This window comes from Watersipora subatra, chromosome 10 (assembly GCF_963576615.1).
Source record: "Watersipora subatra chromosome 10, tzWatSuba1.1, whole genome shotgun sequence".
Classification (NCBI taxonomy): Eukaryota; Metazoa; Bryozoa; class Gymnolaemata; order Cheilostomatida; family Watersiporidae; genus Watersipora; species Watersipora subatra.
The window spans coordinates 38,815,026-38,841,820 of NC_088717.1; the positions used below are offsets into that span (position 1 = coordinate 38,815,026).

The following is a 26,795-nucleotide window of genomic DNA, read 5'->3' on the forward strand; positions in this document are numbered from 1 at the left end:
CTGCAATAGGAGAAATGCAATATTGGCCAATATTAGAAGTAAAATGCACTGATATTATTAGAATAACCAATATTATTAATATAGTAATAACATAAAACCAATACACAATTTTGTTTACATTTAAAAACGTCATAGTTTTTATAATCTCATAAGTATAATCTCATAATCTTAAAATCTCATAAGAATCGTTAGAAAAAAATATTATCGCCATTTCCTTTATTCACACTGCGTTGTACATCAGTTAGAATACCGAAGTACTCAGGGGTCTAAAATGTCAGTTACTTTGAAATCGGCAAAAATGAAATGATTACAGTACTCCTACGTTAATTACATAAACCTTCGACAATGCTATAGACTGGTGAAATGTGCACGTTTTTTTTCGTGAAATGCGCACGACTTTATCGTTCTATTCTCTGTCGCTCGGCGTTTCAATTTCCGGTCTTAACTTTTATTAAACGAAGCTTTTCAAGCGTTTTGTGGCGATTTTCGTCCAAATTAATCTGTCTATTTGTGTATAATCCGATCAGATGGGTAAGTTTTAAGATAATGCCGACAGTTTACAAAGACTTGGTAACATATTTAAATAGGCTTAAATGTGTTTTGTATCGTTATTATACTTTAACGACTCTACAAAACGATGGTGAAATTTGTTTATGAAATTTCTAGACAAGGGTTCGTCTCATTGTTGATGATTAATTTTCGTAAGTTGTGTGCACATACACTTATCATAAAAACTCTCATACTTCGCTTCCGCTCGTTTGTTCGTGGGACAAAAGTACTTAATGACCGATACGGTAGGACCTATTGACATTGAGTAAATGCATGAATTGTGAGACATAGTTGAAGCCATAGTCCACAATCTTTATAAAAGTTTTAATGTTTTTGGTTTATGGTAAATAAATGCTTACTTCCTAATCGACACATTTATTAAATGCTATAATGTTTTATTTCATTTGTTCGCCGGTCTTTCATAAAGTAATTACCGTTTCTGATGTATATTGATGAAAGCAGCTAGGAGAAGATAACTTCATGTTTGTAAATGAGGCTGAAACTAAATGAATTTTATCAGGTATTTTATTCTATTATAAATATTTTTGTGATATGTGTGTTTTAGCGCATGTAATTTATAGGTGAAACATAGAAAATAATAAAAATACAATCATAAAGCAGAAGGGACTGGCCATTAGTTCTTGACTAGCAGTAGAACAGCCCCGCTGGCAATTTGTAGAAGAAAAGACACTGTGATGGCATCACACAAATGAGTGAGCACCTGTAACCCCGCCGTCACCAGCTGCCGACAAACATTCCGCCAGCTTCACTTTTATAGCACTTGAAACCAAGTAATCATATATGGAATAATTAAGCTGCAGTGAACCATGTAGATCTTTGATATGTTGTCAAACATACTCCATAGTACTTGTAGAGAAAGTGCCATAAAATTAGAATGAATAAAATAAATTAACTTTGCACCACAGTGTCAATGTGTAAGGTTTTGTCAGCAATCACACAGCTAACAATATGATACTGTTTGTTCATGTGACTTCCTTGTGGAACTACTATAGACAGGCACTCTCAACAAAGCGATAAAGAGTTGTTCAATTGTTTGAAACTGAAGGTTTATCGCGACGGCATCCTTCTCTGTGTGCTATATCTCAAGACTGCAGTCGAATCAAACAGAAAATTCAGCATGAAAAACCAAACAGCTGACAGAGAAGAGACACAAGAAGAACTTCACAGGCCTGTGAAGAGGTAATCTGTCAGTTGGCTCTAGCATAAGTTAGACACCTGACGCATGGCGGCTCAGTTCTAATAATTTCACTAAAGAAGTTGATTTTAGCCAGATAGAATTTAATTTCAGTTAAACATCTTGCCTCTGCTTGCTAGGCTGTCTACCAGTGCTGTTGGTTACATGTTGTTTAGCCCCTAATAATAAATATAGGAAATTCTACCAACAATGTTGAGACAAATCAGCCACATCAACAACAGGCACGGAAATACATGCAGTCAGCCAGCTGTCTTAGTCAACATTGTTGCCATTATGTCATTATTAATCTCAATACGCTTTAGTAGAACGTTAGCCATCTCTAGTGTTAGTCTGAACAAGCTATGTGCAATAAGAATTGAACTAGAACTTTGCTGAAGTAATATAACCAGCTATGTGATGTATCTCTGTAATTAGCTATGTGCTATAAAACTGTAACTACATAAAGCTATGGGACATAGCTCTGTAGTTAGCTATATGCTGTAGCTCTGTAACTAGCTATGTGCTGTAGCTTTGCAACTAGCTATAAAATATAGCTCTCTAACTAACAATGTGTTATAGCTCCGCAACTAGCTATGTGTTGTAGCTCTAAAAAGTTACTCTGTATTATTGCTTTGTAACTGATTCTCTGCTGTAGTAGTGGACAACTAAAGAGTATTGACGAAAAGGCTGATGAGGACGAATTACCCAGAGTTCTATCTCAAACACAGCTTCTGTATGACGAGCTACAGAGCAGAAGGAAGTTGCGGGTGAACCTGGTAGCCAGCCCTACATCTTCTGGTAAGAAGAAATTGCACTTTAAACAATTTGATTTGGTCTTTTGCTAGATTATAGCCAACATTGGTTGAGCTAAACTAAATTATAGCTATGATGTGAAAAAAAATCAAGTGCCGGTCAGTCTACAACGCGGCTGGGTGGAAATCAAAGCACTTATTGCCAAAAACTCGATATTCATTTGCAATAACAGGTGGTCGGAGTTTTGATGTGAGATATTTTGTATACACATATAATCATAACACAAATGCAAGTGTCAAACGCGAGCGTAGCTCCTCTTCTGTCTACTGGTGAGTAGTGCCTTTATATATTAGCCACTCGTGTCAAGTTCCACCCCTTTTCCTTGGTCAGCTGCCAATATCCGGCTGGCAGCGTACTCGAAGAATGCAGTTCAGTTGGCTGGCTAAGCCTTACTGGTGGCTCAGCTACTGTACTTCTACCACAGCTTGGTTGATTTACAGATAAGCTGGATTACAGTTATAACCTTCTTACAGTTAAACTTATCTACAAGTAATCCCCTGTGTAGCTAAAACTGAACGCAGCCAAACTAACTTGCAGCAAATTTGGCTTAATGTCAATGCAGATCATAATTAATATCAACTCAAGTCAAACTACACACGAAACAAACTAAACAGGTTTGTGATAAGTCATTTAATGACATGTCTTGAATAACTCACACTATCGGGCTCAGCTAAAATCAGTTGTCTTGTCTAATGTTGGTTAATCCCATCTGACCTCTCCTCCCTTTTGACATCTTCTGACACCTTTAAGACAACCACAAGCAGAAAGTGACAAAAACTATAACAATAATAATGTAATTATATATTATTGCAATTGATTATGTATTGTGTCCTTACTACCTCTTTTCAATGTAGTTGTATAAAGGTACTAGCTGTACTACCTGGCGTTGCCCAAGTAATAAAAAAAGTCTTTGCACAGAAAATTGATTTGTATTTAACATATAACAACATTTGCCATTCTAACCTTCAAACAACATATCATGAGAAAAGTGTTTTGTGTAGTTGAAATAAATTAAGAAAAAAAATAAAAACAACTTTAAAGGTTTTTAAACTTTTCCAAATAGTTGTAAGTTTTAAATTTCATAACTTGAAAGAGATGTTTCATTGAAATAAATAAGAAGAAAAATTTAAAATGTAAAGGTGTTTAAACGTAAATGTGGAATCATTAGCAAGTAATGGCTAAGTATAGTTTGTTTTGCTGCGACTACAACCAAAAACTATTTGGCATACATTTATATGATTTTAGTTCGCTTCAGTGTAGGCATGTTAGTGTTGGCATGCAAAAATATCGTAAGATATAAGCATGCATAGAGTGGTATATAAACCCGTAATAATTATCTAATTCAATCACCTTCGGGTAAAAACTTTCATCGTAAACAAATAGTAGCAAATTAATATGGGCACCTACAATAGGCACCTACAATGACTTTAGTGCATTTGGTGGTTATGATCTGCATGATAATATAGCATTACAATGTGCTACGTAGAAAGTTCTTACCTTTGAGACAGATGGGTAACATAAACGCTGAATCTAATTTAAATAAATTTAGTTTATTAAACACATACTTGAAGGCAGTTTTAGTATGTATTTTAGTACACTTCAAACTTTGAACTAAAGTTTTCGAACAACTATCGGTCTAGTTAAACTATGGTTTAACTAAACTATGGCCCAACTAAACTATGGTCTACCTAAACTATGGTCTAACTAACTTATGGTCTAACTAAACTATGATCTGACTCAACTATGGTCTAGCTAAACTATGGTCTAACTAAACTATGGTCTAGCTAAACTATGGTTCAACTAAACTACATGTATGGTCTAACTAAACTATGGTCCAACTGATTATGGTCTAACTAAACTATGGTCTAACTAAACTATGGTCCAACTGATTATGGTCTAACTAAACTATGGTCTAACTAAACTATGGTCCAACTGATTATGGTCTAACTAAACTATGGTCTAACTAAACTATGGTCCAACTGACTATGGTCTAACTAAACTATGGTCCAATTAAACTATGATCTGACTCAACTATGGTCTAGCTAAACTATGGTCTACCTAAACTATGGTCTAACTAAACTATGGTCTAGCTAAACTATGGTTCAACTAAACTATGGTCTAACTAAACTATGGTCTAACTAACTTATGGTCCAACTAAACTATGATCTAACTCAATTATGGTCTAGCTAAACTATGGTCTAACTAAACTATGGTCCAACTAAACTATGGTCCAACTAAACTATGGTCCAACTAAACTATGGTCAAACTGTTTAACTTCTCAGTTCACAACTACCGAATAAAAAACTAAATCAACAACTCTAAGTTAGTGCTGCATTGTGGGATTGACTTACATTTCATGATAAGCTTCCTTTAAGCCTTATCTAATTTTTTGCTGGTCTGGCTGGCTGGCTGGTTTGGCTGACACATTCCTCTTGTGGTTTCCTCCACAAAATGCTAGCATAATGTCAGTTTATCAAATTTCTTAGTTACTTGAAATTTTAGACTTCCAAATTAGCTATTACATTGTTAAAAACTATTACAGGTCCAATGCTCATAAGGATTTTTTACCGCATATTATAAACTGTTACAAAGTTGATTCCACCAATAAACGTGCTTTACTATACAATCTTGTTCCTCAATAAAGTTTCTTAGTTGCCAACTTACTGCAATCCGATGCAGCATATCTTTGGCGGTAGCATCATTTCTGCTATATACTATCCAACGGTAATACTAAATGTAGTAGACGCTCCTATTGCATAAATTCCAGGTAATGTAAAGAATCTATGTGGAGTTTTCGCTTCGTACTATATAGGAAATTTCATAGAGCATGAAGCATCAAGTCAGTGCAAGTTCCAAAGTTTGATTTGAGTAACAAAAATCTCATAGTTAGCATTAAGTCATTTTCTCTCTTTCAGCAATTGTGAGAGAAAATGGCGTAGAGGGGAATGTCTATTATACATGTACAGTCAATTTTACTATCTTTGAATCATCTGTCTCTATAGTAATAAGCAAATTTTATTAGGGTTAACCCTATATATCTGGGCAACCAAACTATAGTTAACCTTAGTCTATGGTTAACTAGACTATAGGATCATGTTTTGTTGGTACTTTATTGATAATAATCTCATTTCAAATAAAAATGTTTTTCAAATTATGCCATACAACAATCAAGAAAAAAGGCAACAGTTGGCCAATAAGATCAAATAAATATTTTGACATACAATACTTAAAATACTTTCACTGCTAAAAAATGGATATTAGGTGGAAGATTGTTGAAGCGGCTGGCAATGGTATTTTCAAAATAATTGATAGAGGTTGATAAACCCTATACATTTTTTATTTTAGACCAGTGACCCTTCTCAATCGATAATTTATATAAAGTCTATTACACCTGATAATAGATAATAACAATATACTAATTGTATAAATAATGCAATTCATATTATAATCTATAATTAAGATCAAACTGAGGAACTAACCTGGGTTTATCAATGCTCATAGATGCTGAACTGCCACAAATGAGGGCTAGTGATGAAGACATGTCCAATGCTGGTTCCCCTAGGTTTGCTGGTGTAACCGCCCTCTCATTCTTAAGGTACCATAGGCTATATGCTTTATTCATGTTCATGTCATGATGCATAATTTACTGATCAAACCTGCACAACTCTAGTTTGTGCAGGTTGAAACGCCTTCTTTCAAATCACTGATTGTATAAACAAGTTTTTATAATGATGGCTATAATAAGGCTACTGAAGGCACATCTATGCATATTAAGAAATGTGCACATAGCTTCCAGAAGACATATCTACAGGCTGACAAACAAATACTTAAAGTAACTTATAATAATAAGTCTCATTTTATCATTGTCTATGTATGTGTAGCTGTATGTCCATGCTGGTGTCTGCATGCGCAGGTGTGCATGCATGTGAGTGCATGCATGTGCGTGCGCAGGTGTGCATGCATGTGTGTATATGTGAATGTGTGCGCAGGTATGCATGCATGTGAGTGCATACATGTGCGTGCGCACCTGCGCATGCATGCATGTGAGTGCATGAATGTGTGTGCACATCTGCGCACCTGTGTATATGTGAGTCTGTGCATGTGCACATGTATGTGTGGGGGTGCGTGCGCGCATGTGTGTATATGTGTGTATGCGTGTGTGCGTGCGTGCGTCTGTTGGTCAGTGTGCACAAGCGCTATACATTTTCGCATTTTCGAACGATTTTATCCAAACTTCACACGCGTGTACTCTGTGTCTTTAGCCATCTTGCTAAAATCTGTGGTTTCCAAACTTCATTTGGTTCCTGAGAACCGAATACCCTATGTGCATAAACACCTACCTGCAGTCTATAAGAGTAAGACTGAAAAAAAATCTAAGCATCTCCAGGCTTAACCATTAATATGCACTAAAATACTAAAGACTTCATCTGACAGATAAGTAATTGAAACATGTATGTATTATATTGAAACATATTTCTCTGTAGCGCATATGCTTGCTAATTATTATTTTCACTAATATACGAGCAGTGAGAGACTTTCATGCGTAACCACTACATCCATAATGATTTGATGACACAACAATTTAACCAAGTGGAGTTGTGGTAGTGTGTGTGCCTGCGGGCCCAAAGCTCTGTGGTTTCAAACCCATAGCTTTGATCCCAAAGCTATTGGTTTGATTCCCATACAAGGCAATCTCTTTCTAACACTTAACAGGCTTCATACAGGCGAACAGACAGACACAGCTATAGTTATAGTAAAGATTGCATGTCTATTTTGCTTCATTTTGTCTGAAAATTATAGCTTGTCCTCCTATAAAAATCAGCCTAATTGACTTGTTATGTAAGGTTAGCCCAGATTCCATATGCTTAGAGAGTAATTGGTTAATTAAGGTAAAGTTGTACCCGGCTCAAAAATGTACTCTAAAAGTTTTAAAAGAATCACTGTGAAGCTCTTGCTGTGAATGTGGTACACAATGGTACACTATAATTGGACGATGTAGGATTTTGAGTTGGATTTGTTGAAATCACATGTTGTACAAAAGCACATGCATGACAATGCAACATTACCATTTGTGGCTCAAAATCTTGATAATTATTTTAAAGTTTATAGGCTATGACAACCAAACATTTGTTTTATAACACAATGTTCGATGCGCAGTAAAATGCTTTATTGGATTCATTCATGGTTCATTGGTATAGTAATTACTATCCTAGTCATACGTTAAAAAAGATGACATGTGAAAAATAACTCCAAATTTATAAATATGCATGAGACAAAACAAATGCTTATCACATTTCTCATTCTACCGCGAAACTGTTTGTATATGGTTTGTCATTGGTGCCCTTATATGGTATGCAAGTAAAAAATCAGAAAGTCCACGAAAGAACCTAAAAGCACAAAAAAAGTGCCCAGAGGCACCCAAATACACTCAAAAGCAAGCATACTGCATCCAAATTGGGCAAATGAACACAAAAAAACACCCAAAAGCACGCAAAAGCACTCTAAAGCATCCGAAAGCATCCAAAAGAACCCAAAAGCATTGAGAAGTACTCAAAACACCAAAAAGCAACCAGAAGTAAACAAAAAATCTCAAAAGCATTCAAAAGCATTTAAAAACACCCAAAAGTATTCAAAATTACATGTACCCAAAAGCTCCTTTAATCTTTTCATAAGAAAACATTGGCTTGAGTTAATAGTCTCCGCTATTGTTAGCACGTTAATTACCTCCTCTTCAGTGCAACAGTTTCAATCAAGATTACAAAATAAGAGTATTATAATATAATAGTAGATAATAAACTGCTAATAATATGTAACTTATAATATACGGTAGTAAATAGGACACTGCTACTAATATATAACTTATAATAATATTATAGTAGATAGGACACTGCTAATAATATTTACCTTATAATATAGTAAATAGGACACTGCTAATAATATACAATTTATAATATAGTAGATAGGACACGGCTAATAGTATACAATTTTTAATATAGTAGACAAGACACTGCTAATAATATATAAAATCAAATAAAGGGTAGTGCACAATCTGGGCACATTTGTTTTTTCTGAGCGTTTTAACAGCGATGAAGTTTAGTCGATTTTAATCTTGAAACATCTCAGCATTCAAGCTAGTTCAAACATTAAAAACAATTTTAAATGATAGAATAATATTTACACTTTCTGATAGATTTAACTAAAACTTGGTGCAAATCTATCTTTACGGTTTTTAATTCTGACAGTACTATTACATCTAGTCCGTGACACGGCTTTCGAAAAAAGATTTTGTTTCTGGAAGTTATCTCCCCTACTTTTTAAAAATAAAAAATATTAATATAATTAAAAACTCAATATTCTTTATGCAACAAATTAATAAACTTAAAAATATAACATTATTAAGTATGTTAACAGTAAATTGCTCTGCTAAAAATATCAAAAAAATGAATAAATTAATATTCGCACTTGAAATTTCTGTGACTTTAAAAAGTTGGATTAAACCGCGTCAATAAGACAGGCTAGAGTACGTTTTCATAAGCGTACGATAGTGAGTGCATAATACACGAGCCAAATCTACAGTTGACGGTAATTATCCAAGAACCAATCCATGATTGGCCTTCTCAGTCAACCGATGTCTCAGTGAGTTAACTCTTGTGTTAGAACGCCCATCAGTGGCCTCCGGTCCAATCAGTGTTTTCACTGTTGGTACTGGCATAAATCAATGATACAAGGCGCGTGAATAACGGAAGCTGCTAGTATGTCCCAAACTGGTGATCAGAGGTGGTAACTAAGTTTTGTCTGTAAATACACTACCAAGTATAATAACGGAAGCTGTATTGTACTTGCTAAGCTGTCTGCAAGTTGCTATGCTATAGATACATACTAATGCGCTGTATATGCGATAAAAGTTGTTTGTATCACAATAATATAATCGCGAGATTAGCACAACCTTCCTGAAAGCCTCTTTTAAAAAGAATGTGACTCCAACTCAGTGAATGACTAGTCAAATGTCAACAGAAAATGCCGGCCAGTTATACTATTACTAGGAGAGCCAGGGACACTGTAACTGAAGGTTTCATACAAGTGTAGGGTCTCGACTACCATGAAACCTGTTTGCTTACATCTTGTTTCACAAAAAATCTAAGCGCTGCTACAAAAATATGCTGATGATGGCATGTTAATTCGCAAACTTGATAGCGTAGAAGTACGACATTTACCAGTAATAGAAATATAAAGTACGACCATTCGCCTGCGGTTCTTTATATATGTAATTTAGTTATCACATTGCATCATTGTTAATACCTCTTGTTGATCGCTTCAACTTGATGAAGTTTTAGTTGTATTTTACTCCATATAAGTAGAGGTCCTCGTCATATTTTGGTCTTATGTTAGCTGATGATAAATGCTTACCATGGTATCCTACACTACGGACTCTTTTATAAACCTTCAACTGTTGTCTGTATCTACGCTTAGTAACAAGTTAGTTGTTGGTTATCTGTAGGTTACTTCTCTCAATAATGTTGGGTACTTAGTATAAGAAATAACAACAATATTAAAAATAAATGTTATACAAAATCTTGTTTGACTTTTTAAAATTTGTAAATTTCTTTCATATCAAGGAGGTAACATTATAAAGTTAAATCTCCTTTTGCTCACAATCCATTCTAGAAGAATGTTACAAAAGCAATTTGTTTAAATCGTGAAATGATTTTCCTTAACAAATAGTTTTAAACATTCCAAGACTAAAAGCATTTTAGCGTCATTGTAATGCTGTCACTTTTAGCACTGATATCTTAAAACTTACCGTAAAAATTCATTTTATTTTTTAACCTTACCTCGAAGGAGTACATATCATTGTCTGATAATCATGACGAGCCTGCTGGTCACCTGTGATAATCGAAAAGCGCTGCAAATATTATTTGCGAAGTATTGGGTCACATGATCAGATTACGACTTGATGATTAGATAATGCCGAAACATAACTGTAAAGTTGTGAGCATCTATATTTGATACGGGGTCTTTGGTAAAACCCGAAGTGTTTGTCATAAACTAGTGCTACGATAAGTTTGATATTGAGCTTTTTACTGGCCTTTCAATTCACGTGAGAACATCACGTGACAAGACGATAACCAAACTGTAATGACTACGTCAGAGAAATAAACAGACTCCAATCTACGGCGGCTTTTCGTTTTTGAGTTTTTAAGAGCTTGTAATCCCATTTCCACATATTTGGCATCTACAACACAACAGAGTAAGACATGGTGAATCTTTTGATACCAAATAACTGTAATGTGAATTTTGTTGCAAGTCAACCTTTAACCATTTTCTTCAAACTACCATTTCTGATATTCTATCCATATTTGTGAATGTTTTACATATTTGCATGCATAACTGTTATAGCCGGTGCTTTGCTATGGTAGTATACAGATCATGATAAAACATGAAAGTAAAAGAACTAGTTTGACTCACTGTAAAGCTGTAAAATTTGAGTATTTCAACAACGGATCATCACCAATGTTTTATTCTTGTATGATGTTAATGATACTAATTATTCTACTATTTGTTAATCTTTTTTTTTCAAGTTTTCATTAAATTGATCAGACAACTCCTTTTCTGTGCAAATGTCCCAGGTATTTACACCTTGTTAGTAGCTGAGGCTGAACAACACCTGTGCTGGTTATCTCAAATAGAACAGCAGTTTTTTTATCTGTATTTTGTGATGTATTTGCTGCACTCGCCTGCTACACGCTTCTGTGATTCTGGTGTGCATTACATAATCTTACAATTTTGTATATACTTAGAGGCTTAAAAGACAATCTCACAATATTCTTTTTAGACGGCTTGTTATGTGTAGGTATTGTATACTTATCTTGTGGTCTGGCTGCATTCCTATTTAGTATGTTTTTGCAATATCTCCATACAACACTATGTGCTTCTGTCATGCTGGTGTACATTACATAATCTCACAATCTATGAAAAAACCTATATTTGAACGCCATGGCGTTCTAGTTTTCAACCCTTTTTATGACAGCGTTTAATTAAAAGTGACATTCAATTAAAGGGTGTTGTTATATTTTTCAACTTTTTTTTATAATGGTGTTTATTTAAAGGTGACATTCAGTAAAAGGGTGGTGTTCTATTTCTCAACTTTTTTGTGATGGCGTTTAATTAAGGGTGACATTCAATAATAGGGTGTTGTTCTGTTTTTCAACCTTTTTTATGATGGAGTTTAATTAAAGGTGACATTCAATTAAAGGGTGTTGTTATATTTTTCAACTTTTTTTATAATGGTGTTTAATTAAAGGTGACATTCAATAAAAGGGCGATGTTCAATTTCTCAACTTTTTTGATGATGGCGTTTAATTAAGGGTGACATTCAATAATAGGGTGTTGTTATATTTTTCAACTTTTTTTTATAATGGTGTTTAATTAAAGGTGACATTCAATAAAAGGATGGTGTTCTATTTTTCAACTAGTTGCTCAGGATTTTGAGAAGTTCAGTTTTATTTTACGAATAACGAACCGCAACACAACATCTAACATAAACTTATAATATAAGATAATTTAACGAACGACAACCGATAACATCCAAAACAAAATTTTAACACAAAGTAAGTCAACAAATAACAAATGATAAAATAGCAACCGACCTAAAATTATAATACAAAATAATTTAACTAATTACAAACGATAAAGTAACAACCAACATACAATTATAATACAAGAAATATAATACAAGACATATAATACAAACTAATATGGTAATTAGTGGTAAGTAATAAAATATTAATTGTTGAAAATTAAATGGTAGATCACTATTGCAACTGTCCTCGTCATTCCATAGAACTAGCTCGTCAGCGACGATTAGTTGAATGACATTTGTATTATTAAAGCCAGCATTGGCCCGCGCTTGCTGGAGACATTCCGGTCCAGTCTTAATTGGACCGCCTGACCTGAAGCGATGAATCTTGTTATCCTCAAAGCCTTCTAGAGCGTTGGTCACCGGACAACATCCCTCGAATGATTTGGGGATTAGCATCTTTGGATTTGTGCCTGCTCGAAATGTCTGACAAAGTTCATAGGTATGTTTCCGTAGTGCTCTGAAGAAGTTTAACTCACCACTATGTGGTAGGATTGTTTTAATTGAATGCCACAGCCTCAATTTAGTAAGGCTCCATCTCTAGGCACCATGATCTGGAGGTGTTTATACATCAATTTGATGCATGATCAATGCATTTAATAATGACCCACAAACCTTAAAGTCCATCGAAATCCACAGGTCTATTAGAACAATATGCCTAGTCAAGCACCTTTGACACCATTATTAATTCGCATGATAAATTTCAAAATGGTACATTGCACATATTGGTGGCCTTTAAATAAAAAGTGGTCTTCAAATAAAGGTGGCCTTTGAAATAAAAAGTCGCGCTCTATTTGCTTAAAAATTAACAACATTGGAAAAATATATACTCACACTAAAAAGTTCTGTGTCTCTAAAAAACTGAGTTTTATTGCACAACGCCTTGAGGCTAGAGTACGTTAGTTGAAGAGTACGATTGTGGCTAGATTTATCATGAGCCATATCTAGAGTTGACGGTAAATATCAGAGAACCAGTCATCAATTAGTCTCTCAAGTCAAACGGTATGTCTCAGTGAGATCAGATAAGTGTATGTGGACACACCCTTTGTTTCCAGTCCAATCAAAGGTTCCACTGTTGGTACCGACATGAACCCAAAATAAAAAGGAATTGTTTGTTAAATTTTATAGTGCAGTTCTTAGTAGGACGCTGCATACAATAGTACAATTACTAACCTGACGTCCTATGCAATGAGGATAAGTCTTGTATTATGTTCATGAGTTGAATGTGTCATAAATATGCTTGTTGTATGTCCGCTGGTTGTATGTGTCATATACCTGGAATTTGCTGTTTTTTGTTAAAGCATTCAAAAGTAGTTTGTATGACAATAACAAGATTGCAAGAGTAGCAAAAAATCTTCAACTCCTCCCTGAAAGCCAGGGATGAGTTTGGAAGTGACTAAGCAAGCAAAAGCAAGTGACTAAAGTTTATGACCAATGCAAGCTTGTTGCTTTTGCCCAACATGGCTGTCTCTCTTACATTTTCACAGGCTTCCATCACTCTTTTTACCATCTCAACCCTTGTCATCTTTGTCACTTTTTCCTTTACTCATCCAATGGAATTAGTTTACGTTCATAACTGGTTGCCCAACCTTAACAATAAATACAGTTCATCCAATAGAGAAGGCAGTGAAGCAGGTGTCTAATTAAGAGAGCCTGTGTGTGACACTTGAAGATACACAGCAGAGCTGATTCAAGGATGTGGAATTGTTAGATAACTCTTTATTAGTTTATGTTGTTATGTTATAGTTAAAGCACATCAATTATGTTAGTACTTTAATTATATATCTCAGTACTTCAGAGTTTTGGTTTTCGAATGAGCCTATATTCAATACACAAAGAATAATAGAACTATGGAAAACAGGGTGTCAAAAGTACGTCCTGCAATAAAAAAACACTTGGTTGTGGTTCGCACAATGTGATGTCATAATTAGCATTTAGCCTTAGGGTGTCGATCCCTTTTGCTGCCATTGGGGCTGTGCTTTTCTGTGACAATTGATTCTCTTAAACCCAGATAGCACTAATAATAAACTAGGATTCTAAATAATCAACAATGCCAAGGGATCATGCTAACGCCCAACCAACACAACACCTATATTCTGGGTTAATAGATTTTGGGTGATTGCGGAACTAGTTGCTGTTGTAGTAGTCTGTTGTAGTAGTCTGTTGTAGTAGTCTGTTGTAGTAGTCTGTTGTAGTAGTATTATTATCTGAAGAACTCGTATCGCTTTCCGTGTTGCTTTCTAAATATTATTATGCTTCAATCAATATACTGTCGTTGAGAAAGGTAATGAAATAACTTCGGCTAAATTGTGACCTGCAGTGGCGTGGCTCTCTGACAATATGTAAATTGGACTCTTGTGAGATCACGCAATGCTTGAAATTAATTAGCCTCAGTCGTGCCCATTAACATCACAATGAAAAGGGTGGGCTAGTGCATAATAGCATCGGGAAAACATAGTGTGGTGCTTGGAATCTGAGCTATTTATCACAGAAATAACCTGTATATGGAGAGCTAAAGACACTGATTCCTTTGTCATCTTTATTGGTTATCTGGAGTTGTCCTACCTTTGCCTGCCACAAGCGTCATTATCATAGTTGATAAATAAGCAATAAGAGCACACAACACCGAATATGAAAATTGTGACGTCATAATTTGCAAGCCTATACCATTGAACATTTTTGTGGTAAAGCTCTGGGGAAATCCTATAAACACCAACGAATGTCTGTCTCACCATCAGGTCCGTATTCCCTCGGGGGCGGCTGGCTGGCTGAGCCGCCCCAACTTTTTGGGAATTTTTCACGGCTAAGTACCGTTAAACTCGGATAACTCGCCCTCGGATAAAATGTAACATTTCATCTCAAACACAAGGATTTGTTTAGTCAGTTCCAACGCAATGATAAATTGCTTCAGATAACTCGACCTCAACATCGTTTATTCGAAAAGTTATTTGCCCAACGGCCATGGACACGATTTTTACCGCTGTAGAATATCACTTCATTCCAAGCTATAAAGACGAACATCAACTTTTAGTAGTTCTTAGGCGTCATTATTATCATCATCACCTGCAAAATATTCTTGTTAACGACTTTTATAAAGGTTTGCAAAAGATCAAGTTTTACCAAACACCCGCTTGGCCATGTCCTATCGAAAGCGTAAAAACCTCCGAATGAATTTAAAATAAAATCCGCAAAATTGATCTTTGTTAAAACGCTCAAAAGAAAAAGATGTCTTTTTCCTGAGCGTTTTAACTGCGGTCAAGTTTGGCCTATTATAATTTAAAAACGTCTCGTCAGACACATCACCTAAAACAAAACAAATCTCAAAAAATAGAAAAATGTTGATACTTTCCGATAAAACTTTTTAAAACTTCACATGAGAGGCCCGGCTGAGCCCCTACAGGAGAGAAACCTGTTGGGGGCTTACACCGCCCCTCCACACCCCTAGGTGTTCATAACTAGTCGCCTAACATTAGCCGCCCCAACTTGCAACCAGTGAATACAGGCCTGCTCACCATATCAAACAATGGCTCATTTAAAAACCACAATATTGAGGAACCTGAATAAGCTAGAACAGCACTGATGTAATTGATGTTCGTTAACATTTAAAAATAACTTAACCACACCAGCCCTACACTAAACCTGTATTACTTGAAGATAAGAGATAAACTACATTCATCTTAGTAACCAAGTGCCACGTAACTAACTGAAAATGACTAAATCGAAGTGGAAAATACTATGTTTGTGTTTGAGCTACTACCATGAACTTGAAAAAATTCAGCTGCCTCTTTTCATCCAGTTCAGTTAGTTCACAATCCTTCATTTTTTCTTGACGTCATTCTATTGTTGTCTGGCATCTTTATGGACAACTTTTATCGTTAAAAACACGAAGTTTCTGCAATTAATTATTGCAAACAATGCTTTTGTTTGCAAATTTTTTATTTTTGTATCAAAACAACACCAAAAAATACTATTAATCAAGAGAATGACGATTTTTCTACAAAGATGGTGGCTTTTTCGTTGACGAGCGCATGTGCAAACAGGGTGATGATGTCAAAAAACGATGGATAATCCTCAACAATTGCTGTCACATTGGACTCTCTGAAAGCTTGAAGAAACTCTTGGTAGTCAGAGGTTACTAACTGCAGCAAAACCTTCGTCATGTCGCTCTTTTTTTCAACTCTTCATTTATAGTGGTGGTCAATTGGAGGCGGCGTTCAAATAGAGGCTGGTGTTGTATTTTTCAAATGGCTCATCAGAAGTTAGGGAAGATCAATTTAGCCCTGTTACGGGCGAAGCGAATGTCGCCTATATTTTGCTCTCTTTTTTCAGTGGAGCGATATTAAACCCTTTGGCTGCCATAAATCTTCTAACTTACCTCCAACTTGTCAAAGTTCTTTTAATAAATATGCATTGAGAAACCAAGAAATATCTCTAACAGTTGATATCTATTGCTCGCAATTGACCTGCGATGAAATTATAGCCTGTGTCCTTCTTTGCCATTTGTTGGCACTTCCAATTTTTAATTCATTTTAAACCTGAAGTAATATTTTTATTTATATTTACCATTGTTGCATAAAAGCTCATTGCACTCATTGATATGTTTGCTATAGCTTGCAGCCAAAACTAGCTTTTGGCGTTATTAGCATTGATCAATCATATGATCAGATTACCGCAATGATGCTATCAAATAATATGCTATAAATTTGCAAATTTGTAAGTTTTATAATGATAATCTACCAAACGCTACAAATACTTCTTCATGAACAAGTGACATAAAATAACCATACCTATGGTACATGCAGAAACATAAATTAATGTTTTTAAAACAAAAATATTTGCATCATTCGCTCGGATAGCTGCATTTTGATTGATGCTTTCGATGGAATGAACGTATTCTCGCTGCCCAATAATTTCCACAATGTCTTCTGACCTCAACTTTTTTTCTGCACTGTTGAACTAGCCGATATTATTGTCCATAAAAATTTTGGCAAAGCAAAACTTTTACGTGTTGCATTTAGCACAAATGCAACGTGTAAAAGCTTTGCTCACTAACGTAATCTTTAGCCCAAAACTTGCAAACCGTTTTTTATATATGTACATTGAAGTATTAGGACCGCTTTAAACAAGAAACGACTATTAGCCTGAGACAGTGGGTAATTATTTCTACGGTGTTGTTTTCAAAGCTCATCTACCATAGTAAATTTAAACTGTTTATTATATATGTACTTGGAAGTATCAAGACCGCGTTAAACAAGGAACTACTATTAGCCTGAGACCGTTATTGACTATTTTAAATGGTGTTGCTTTCAAAAAAACGAGAAGCATTTGAGTTGAACAACCAAAGAATTGATTGTTGGTAATGTAAACTGTTAATTATTAATACGATTTTGTAGACACATTTCTACTGATCACTTGATATTGCGCGTTCACAAAGATCAAAGATAGTCAAAGTGGCGGTCAAATGTTTAAATACAGGCCTGTATTCCCTGGTTGCAAGTTGGGGCGGCAAATGTTAGGCCACTAATTATGAACATCAGGGGGTTTAGAGGGGGCGGTGTAAGCCCCCCCTCCCCCAACAGGTTTCTTTCATGTAGGGTCTCAACTGGGCCTCTCATGTGAAGTTTTAAAAACTTTTATCGAAAAGTATAGCCTAAATATTTTTCTATTACTTGAGATTTGTTTGTTTTAGGTGATGTGACTGCCACTAAGTTTAGGTGATGTGACTGCCACTAAGTTTAGGTGATGTGACTGCCACTAAGTTTAGGTGATGTGACTGCCACTAAGTTTAGGTGATGTGACTGCCACTAAGTTTAGGTGATGTGACTGCCACTAAGTTTAGGTGATGTGACTGCCACTAAGTTTAGGTGATGTGACTGCCACTAAGTTTAGGTGATGTGACTGCCACTAAGTTTTCAGATTAAAATAGGCCAAACTTGACCAGAGTTAAAACGCTCAGAAAAAGACATCTTTTTCTTTTGAGCGTTTCAACAAAGACCAATTTTGCCGACTTTATTTTAAGTTCATTCGAAGGTTTTCACGCTTTCGATGGGCCATTGCCAAGCGGGTGTTTGGTAAAACTTGACCTTTTGCAAACCTTTATAAAAGTCGTTAACAAGAATATCTTGCCGGTGATGATAATAACGACGCCTAAGAACTACTAAGTTGATGTTTGTCTCTATGGCTTGGAATAAAGTGATATTCAGCTACAGCGATAAAAGCCGTCCTCGTAGCCGTTGGGCAAATAACTGTTAAAGATGTTGAGGTCGAGTTATCTAAAGCAATTTATCATTGCGTGGGAACGGACTAAACAAATCCGTTTGAGTTAACCAAGCGTTCAAGATAAAACTTTACATTTTATCTGAGAGTGAGTTATCCGAGTGTGACTGTACTTAGCCGCCAAAAATTCCTAAAAATTTGGGGCGGATCAGCCGGCCAGCCGCCCCAGGGAATAAGGGGCCTGATATAACTTATAACATAGTGGATAGGACACTGCTAATAATATATAACTTATAATATAGTAGATAGGGCACTGTTAATAATATATACCTTACAATATAGTAGATAGGACACTGCTAATAATATACAACTTATAATATAGTAGATAGGACAGTGCTAATAATATACAACTTATAATATAGTAGATAGGACACGGCTAATAATATATAACTTATAATGTAGCAGATAGGACACTGCTAATATTATACAACTTATAATATTATAATATAGTAGGTAGAAATGTCATTGCTAAAGCAAAGTACAGCGTTTCGTTTTCCAAGCAGGTTCTTATTGGACTCTCTTATGGTAATTAAAGCTTGAAAACTGCATTGTAGAGCGAAGAAGAAATGGATGAGGAAGAAGTCAAACCTCAGAGAGCACGTCGATCGGGTCGTGGTGACTAGTCTTAAGAAAGATAAAAGGACATTCATTACCCAATCAGATACTGGTGAGAAATCAGCGAGATCTCCTTTCCCTCGGAGAGCAACATTCCCTCAGGTAATCTTGGCACTTGTTAATTGTATTCTTGCTTCATGCTGCTGAAAGCTTTTTTCCGTTCAAATTAAATTGCTGAAAAGTATTGCAAGCTTTATATGTACTCATGACACTGACACACATGCCTGCATGCGCACACACGCGCGCACACTCGAACATGCTTGTGTGCACACACGCACATTCACACGCACACATGCGCACACACATGTGCACACACACACACACACACATGCGCACACACTCGATCATGCTCGCGTGCACACACGCACACATGCAAACACACGCACACTCGCATGCACACATACACACATGCAAACACACGCACACTCGCATGCACACATGCAAACACACGCACACTCGCGCTCACACGCATTCACACATCACACACCACACACACACACGCACACACACGCACGCACACACACGCACACACACACACACATACGTGCATATTATGTTGAAACATAAACAGTATTGTTAATTTTAGCGTAACCTTTGTGCCTAGCTCACTAAGAAAGCACCATCAAAGAAGTAATATATGTGAAAAAGCAGATACTATAAAATGGTTGTTAAAGCTTATGTTGAGATTTTATCAGAGGTAATTTACAGCCTGTCATAACTCAAAGGTAATATAAAAGGAAGGACTGCCCTACATTGATAGCACCAATTAGTTTACCAAAGTATCTTATTACATGAAGTTAATTCAAAACAGTTTGGGGTTAGATCTGTGAGGATTACAAACTGAGCTCGCAACTAGGGCAGCAATTAAAGGCAGCATTCAAAGATGAACTTAGACAAAATTTTAGTAGATTGTATTATAAATTATTGATATTTTCCTATCATTTGCGATTGATTTTTGATGTTTGAAGCCATCCGACTGCCAGGATGTTTATAAAGTAAAATCAACAAAACTTGATTGTATTAAAACGTTCAGAAGAACAATATGTGCAAACTTTTTAAACCACAGGAAGTTGATCTTATTTTTCACAAATCGTAGAGAAAGCAACATACTCAAACTTTAATTGGTGTATTTTTGGCAGCCATTTAATTTTTTTTATAACAATTTTCAGAGTAAGTCAAGGATCTCTATCCAGTCTGACGCTTACTGGTCGCCAATACCTTCTGATAGCAAGATTACGAGTAGGAAAAAGCGAGAGTTGTTTCAGGGCAAGGTGGCAATGGTGAGAACTTACAATCAAGTGAGAGCAGATATAGACAGACATGCTGCCAAGGTGATGGTGAGTTCTTTTTAACAGCTACAAAGATGTTCAATTATTTCATATACCTGCATATCCAAGTTCATTATATTTAGACTCAAAACATTTACATTCATTCTTTACCCTAACAAGAGCGGCATTCATTCATCTGTCTATCTGTCCATCTGTCTGTCTGTCTGTCTGTTCATCTGTCTGTCTGTCCGTCTGTCCAAAGCCGTGGTTGGTAAGAAATAAAAAAGATTGTATTCAGCGGGATCCAAACTTGCTAGATAGTTGAAACTCCCTATTTACAAAACGAGAACAACAACTCTAACATATTTTTTAAACTTTTGTTGCCTTTATAAAATACTAGCGGAATGCCCGGCATTGTACGGATATTAAAAATCAGCTTATAAACAGTGACAGGTAATGTAGTTGGCTGCCACTTGATATTAGCCTGGCACATTGCCAATGGCTAATCTGAGTAAGCTAGTACTGATAAGCTTATTAAGTACTATATTAAGCTCTTACTAATAAGAGCCATGAGAGCAAGCATAAGATGACATTGCGCTGTAGGCAGAGCGGTATGAGTATTTTTATCCACCTAGCAACAAAGATTGCCCAATGAATCTATCAATCTCGCACAGCTTAATTGGTAATATATTTGCCTGATGGACAGGAGGTTCCGAGATCAAATCTTCTGTGATATGAATGCTTCGTTGCAATATTGTAATAGTTATAGCTCAGGGGTTCCCAACCTGGGGTACAAGTACCCCTAGGGGTACATTTTAGAAATCTTGGGGGTACAATACAAGTTATAAGCTTAATAAATTTTTGGTTTGTTTGACTCTAATTATTAATAACTTTGCTGAAACCACTGCTATAGAGCTATTATTGGTATCATTTTAAAGCCAACTAGTTTTGTCATTCAGACAAACTTAGGCAAGCATCAGCCCTAAACACAAGGTTGTTTCGTCAATTATGTCAAGATTGCGATGCAGATGATGAAAACCTCCTTTACTACACAGAAGTGAGATGGCTTTCTAAAGGCAATGTCCTGAATCGATTTGTGGGACTGATTGATGAGATTGCAGCTTTCTTTGCTACACGACTTCTGAAAAAGCTTCAAGGTTAAACACTGTCAACACATCCTTTCAAGAGAACTCTACCACTATAATTGATTTTACAGATGAGCTTAGAGCATTTATCATGAAACTGGAGATGTGGAGAAAGTCGATGCTGGATCATTTGATATGTTTGATAGCTTGTCAGAAGTATTGCCTTCACATGATTCAATTTCATTCATGAAAGATCCGGTTGCAGACCACCTCTCTCACCTGGCTTGCTAGTTTCAACAATATTTTCCTGACTTAAATGACACAGATTTGAAGTTGGCTAGAAACCCATTTAAGTTAAATGTAGCTGATATTGATAGTGACATGCCAGAAGAGTTGATTGACCTTCTCAATGACTCTGGTGCACATGATAGATTCGAAGATTGCGTTCTTAGCAAGTTCTGGTGCTCATTGATAACATCCTACCCAAAGCTTTCAGAGGTAGCTTTAAAAGTGTTGCTTATATTTCCTAGTAGTTATAAGTGTGAGCAAGAGTTTTCCTCACTTTTGTACATGAAAAGCAAATATCGCTCACGACTAAATGTTGATGACGACCTCAGAGTTTCATTATCTGTTACTGAACTGAACATCAAACAGATCACTGATGCAAAGCAAGCACAGCCTTCCCATTAGACTGGCCAAAATAAAGTGGGAAAGTAACAAAACACTGCGATGTATAAAAATTTTGCTGCACAGTTATCATTATTTTAATAAATAGCAATTTCATACCATAGCCCATTTCTTTACCCGTTTAGGTGACACATTTTAATAACGCACACATGTCATATTAATAAAGTTAGACCAATAATACCCTTGATTGAACTGTGTTTTCCAAAAGGGTACATTTTTTGCAATATGACTCCCAAGGGGTACCTAGGCCAAAAAGGTTGGGAACCCCTGCTATAGCTGGACAAACCGAAGTACACACACATACAAACTTTGATATGTATATAGACAAATTCATGATAATGAAATAATATGTTAATGGTTTTAGGAACCATATTGGGTTTATTTGCAGCTATTTGATAAGACAAATAGGCAATTCTGGCATAAGTAGAACAACACTCTCCATCTGCATCAACCTTGCCGTATGTTGCAATAACAGTACAGATAGCTATTCTCTGCTATGTCAGCACACATGAAAATCTCTCACAGAGCTCTTTACTGCCAGGGTGCTAGCAATTATGAAGCTAACTGCCTTAGTGGCATACAACCAAGGAGAATTAGGCTACACCAAAACAAATTTGCTACCTCTACACAAACGTTTAGATGAACATCAATGTTTTTCTGAGGAGGCTAATTTTACTATTTTTATTGCATCTTTGTTTGAAAACCGAAGATATGAAAGGTAAAGCAAGCTTTATTTAAAAAAAAAATTCTATTTTAGATGGAATTATTGTCAATAAAGTAATATATATGTATGAACTTGCATACATCAAAGTAGAATGAAGTCACTCTAATTACTTCAGCTTGGGCATTGTTCATGTTAGTATTTACCAGAATATGATCCTGAATTAATCTGAAGAGAGACATTAGCCAAAATCATATTTGATACTTTACCAGTTCCCAGGCTATGACTTTCCTTATAAGTACATACAAGCGTGTCATTGTTTATTTTCTCAATGTAGTGGACAGCCATGGTATACGCAAAGAGTTTTTTTGTAAAAGGTATATACATGCTGCTGTCTGTCATCCAAAATAGTGCTAATAATGGAAAAGTTACCATGTCTATCTATACTTGGTTTTTAGTTACATTTCTACTAAACTTGTTTGAGTGTTAACAAAGGCAGCTCAGGTAAAGCTTTCTATTTCTAACTGCACTAGAAACATAAAACAGGACATTTGAGCTATTGATATAGGTTCTTATATAAAGTATTGCGTGTACATCGGTGAAAAAGTACTGCAAGTGGAATTTCACATGTAGCATCAGATAAAAAGCTATCCACAAAAAGCCAGTTTAATTTTTTTACATAACGAAAACATGAAAAGACTATTTTCTTGTAATTTGATTTCTGCAAATGAATTCAGACTATTCTGGAAAATTATATAGATATATTATATATATATTATATATATATTATATATAAAAAAAAATATATATATATATATATAAATTGTTTCCTCACCCCGAATACCCTGTATGGGTGGTAATTTCTACTCTAACTCGGGTCTCCTACCAGAGACCTGAGAGTTTGAGCACTCGCCTCAAGATTTTAGCTGTTCCCAATAGCGCACTTTTCTGCAACTCACCTGAGTTGATTACTGTTGGTATTCGGGCAAACCACATTTTATGCGCCGGTGTTATTGCGCTCAGTGCCCCAATGACTACTGGGATTACAGTTGTTCTTACATTCCAGCATTTTTTAATCTCTATCAATCAATCTTCAATCAATATATATATATATATATATATATCCGCAAACCCACATATATGATTGTGAACAAATTAGAGTTGTGTAATTAACCAAGATTCTACAGTAGTTTGTTAGTTTACATATAATTCATACGATTCATACATTGATATAACTCAATTTTAGAAGATCTCTGATGCATTATACTCCCAGACAGCCATGTAATAATTTTCACCCTGAATATACAGAATCCAATCTTCCAATCTGAATATACACAATCATGTTGTTTTACCAGTATGCAGCTGAGAACCAGACACCATTAACTAAGAAGCACCCACTCCAGGCTACTAATAGGAACAAACAGAAGGTGACGATTGATGGAATAATACAAGATATTGAAAGAGCAGAGCATGGTGAAGAGCTGCCTCAGTTTGAGCCTGCCGAGTTTCGGAGAAATGCGACACGAGCTGGAGGTCTGTCTAATGAAGTAAAGAAAATCCTTACAGCAGATCCTGCTTCCAGAACACAGAAGCAACTCTTGGTAGTTAATGTAAGAAAGTAGAAATACAACGTTCAATAGTTGATCAGTAAAAGCTTATGGTACAGAAATTATAACTTATAGTATTATAACTTATAGTATTATAAATTATAGTATTCTATAATTAAAGCATCTAAAGAAGTACATGAAGTTATTATTGTAGTTTGAAGCAGGCTGTAAATAAAGGTCATATGCAACCTTTTCTGATGAAGTAGTAAATTTGCCAACAAAGCATATTTAATTTTTTTAAGGAGCTTGATATAAGCATTTAAATAGAACTCAACTTCATTTTTTACTAATGAAATGGTAAATTTTCAAATAAAAGTCCCTTTGCTTTTTCAACACAGTCTGAAGTAAGCATTCAAACGAAGGTTAATTTCACTTTTTGCTAACAAAACTGTAAGTTTTAAAATAAAAGTTTATTTGCTTTTAATAACAGAGTTTGAAGTAAATATTTAAATAAAGGTCAACCCCAATCTCTACTAGTACTTTTAACTAGATTGTCATACGCAACTCACTTTTACAACTCTGCTAGTTTTACATAGTTAGTTAAATATACGCAACTTTTGCTAGGAAGGAATATCTCGATTAGGATGTTTTGACTCCGTCATCCATGTTGGAGCTTTGATGAAGTCTCGGATCGTGAAAGAACTCTGTAAGACGACTGAGATGAAGACGTATGAAAAGAACAGAACTATCATCAAACAAGGACACAAACCAGAAGCATTCTATTATATTATCTCTGGATCTCTGGCTGTTTATAAGACGGTCCCAGATGCCAAAGGTGAAAGTAACTGCATTTCATTTCGAACATAGCAATATGTTCATCAGCATACCAATAGCATACCAATATGCCTTTTAGTTGCACTATTTGGTAAATTTGTGTACATCACACATATCCATTATGCATTTGATTTGATATGGTTAAGTATGATACGGTATGATGAGGTACAATAAACTACAATAAGATATGACATGATACACTACAAAGAGATACAATATAGTACGATATGATATCATGTAATTTGATACAATATAGGTGTCATATATTAATGCATATATTTGCCTACAGATGAATATCATACCTAATTGGCAGCAAGTTCATTAGACAAAATTGTATTATTTAGTATGTATGTAGCCTCTATATATTCGTATGCGTAGTGGTGTGCTTAAGCTTGTCATGACAGTGTTAGATAGAAAGTAATACTATTTATATGTGTGTGCAAATATGCATACATGTAAGTAATTTATTTAAAAAATTATTTAGATATTTTTCTGTTTCAATAAATTACTAGTATAGACATGTGCACATGCATATATACGTTATTAATTTCATTCCAAACTTTGTATGGCAGGCCTATTATACACACTGCTGTATGTATTCAGCGGAGGTTGTACACACATACATCTACTAGCTTGAACATGTAAATAGGAAAATAAAGTAGGTACGCATACACATATGTGTGATACAATTGTTGTAAAATAAATATCAAATTTTTAAAATTTAAGTCAATTTTTAAATCACGGTTTATTGTAGTATGTATTATAATTATGTACTTGTATCCTAATGCTATGCATACAAAAACAATGTATGCTTATGTCATGGATATAAATAAAAATATATACTTGCTTGCACAGGAATGCTTATGGTACACAGTGAAAAATGCGTTGCGGTGAGCCCCTTTAAGGATAAACCAGCAAGCTTTACAGTGATTAAATAGTTTTGTACTTACTGTATATATCTGTCTTGTGACAAAATATATTATCTTAGTCTGGGCCCTCACTGTAACCCTCTACAAGTGTTAAGACAGCCTGTGTTTTTTTAGGAATTCCTTACACTTCTCTAAAGACAATGCTAGCAGTTGGGCAAACATTTGGAGAGATTGCTTTTCTCAGGGACAAGTCCGAGAAGCGCACCGCTACGGTTATCACCAAGTCAGGTCAGAAAGAGTCACTTTTTATGAAATGTCAAAAAGTGTTTACAAAAAATGGGTTTTGATTTTAAGCTAAAAAGTATACACAGAATAAATGTGTGACATACATCAGATTTTTATGCCATGTGCACCATATGTGTAGTGGTTGCTTCTCAAAAACAGTTCGCATTCAAATTTTTGCATGTTTGATAAACAAAGCTTTGAATGGAATCATGACTTGTAAAACAAAACAACTCGTAGATTAAGACATTTATAGGTAAATGTTTGCCTCTATTTACATGTATAAACCGAGGACACAACTCTAGTATATTATTTTCTAAAATCAGTTTAGTACTTTTATGAAGTATTTATGATAATGAAATATATTAAAAGTTTTAGGAGCAATATTGGGTTTATTTGCAACCATTTAATAGGGCAAATACACAAAAATTAACCATTCTGGCACTTGCTCACATATGGAATCAGTCAGCAATCTTT

General features: G+C 35.3%; 1 protein-coding gene across 1 annotated transcript in view; it reads left to right on the forward strand.

Moving 5' to 3' along the window:
* Positions 1-1,687: 1,687 nt before the first annotated feature.
* The window catches only part of LOC137407054 (uncharacterized), an 81,182-nt gene continuing 56,074 nt past the window's right edge, over positions 1,688-26,795 (forward strand). The window contains 9 exon segments of the mRNA XM_068093659.1: positions 1,688-1,749; positions 2,400-2,542; positions 6,059-6,152; positions 19,025-19,187; positions 20,255-20,422; positions 21,730-21,936; positions 24,142-24,387; positions 24,958-25,168; positions 26,211-26,324. Of these exon segments, the coding sequence (XP_067949760.1) occupies positions 1,688-1,749; positions 2,400-2,542; positions 6,059-6,152; positions 19,025-19,187; positions 20,255-20,422; positions 21,730-21,936; positions 24,142-24,387; positions 24,958-25,168; positions 26,211-26,324 (1,408 nt within the window).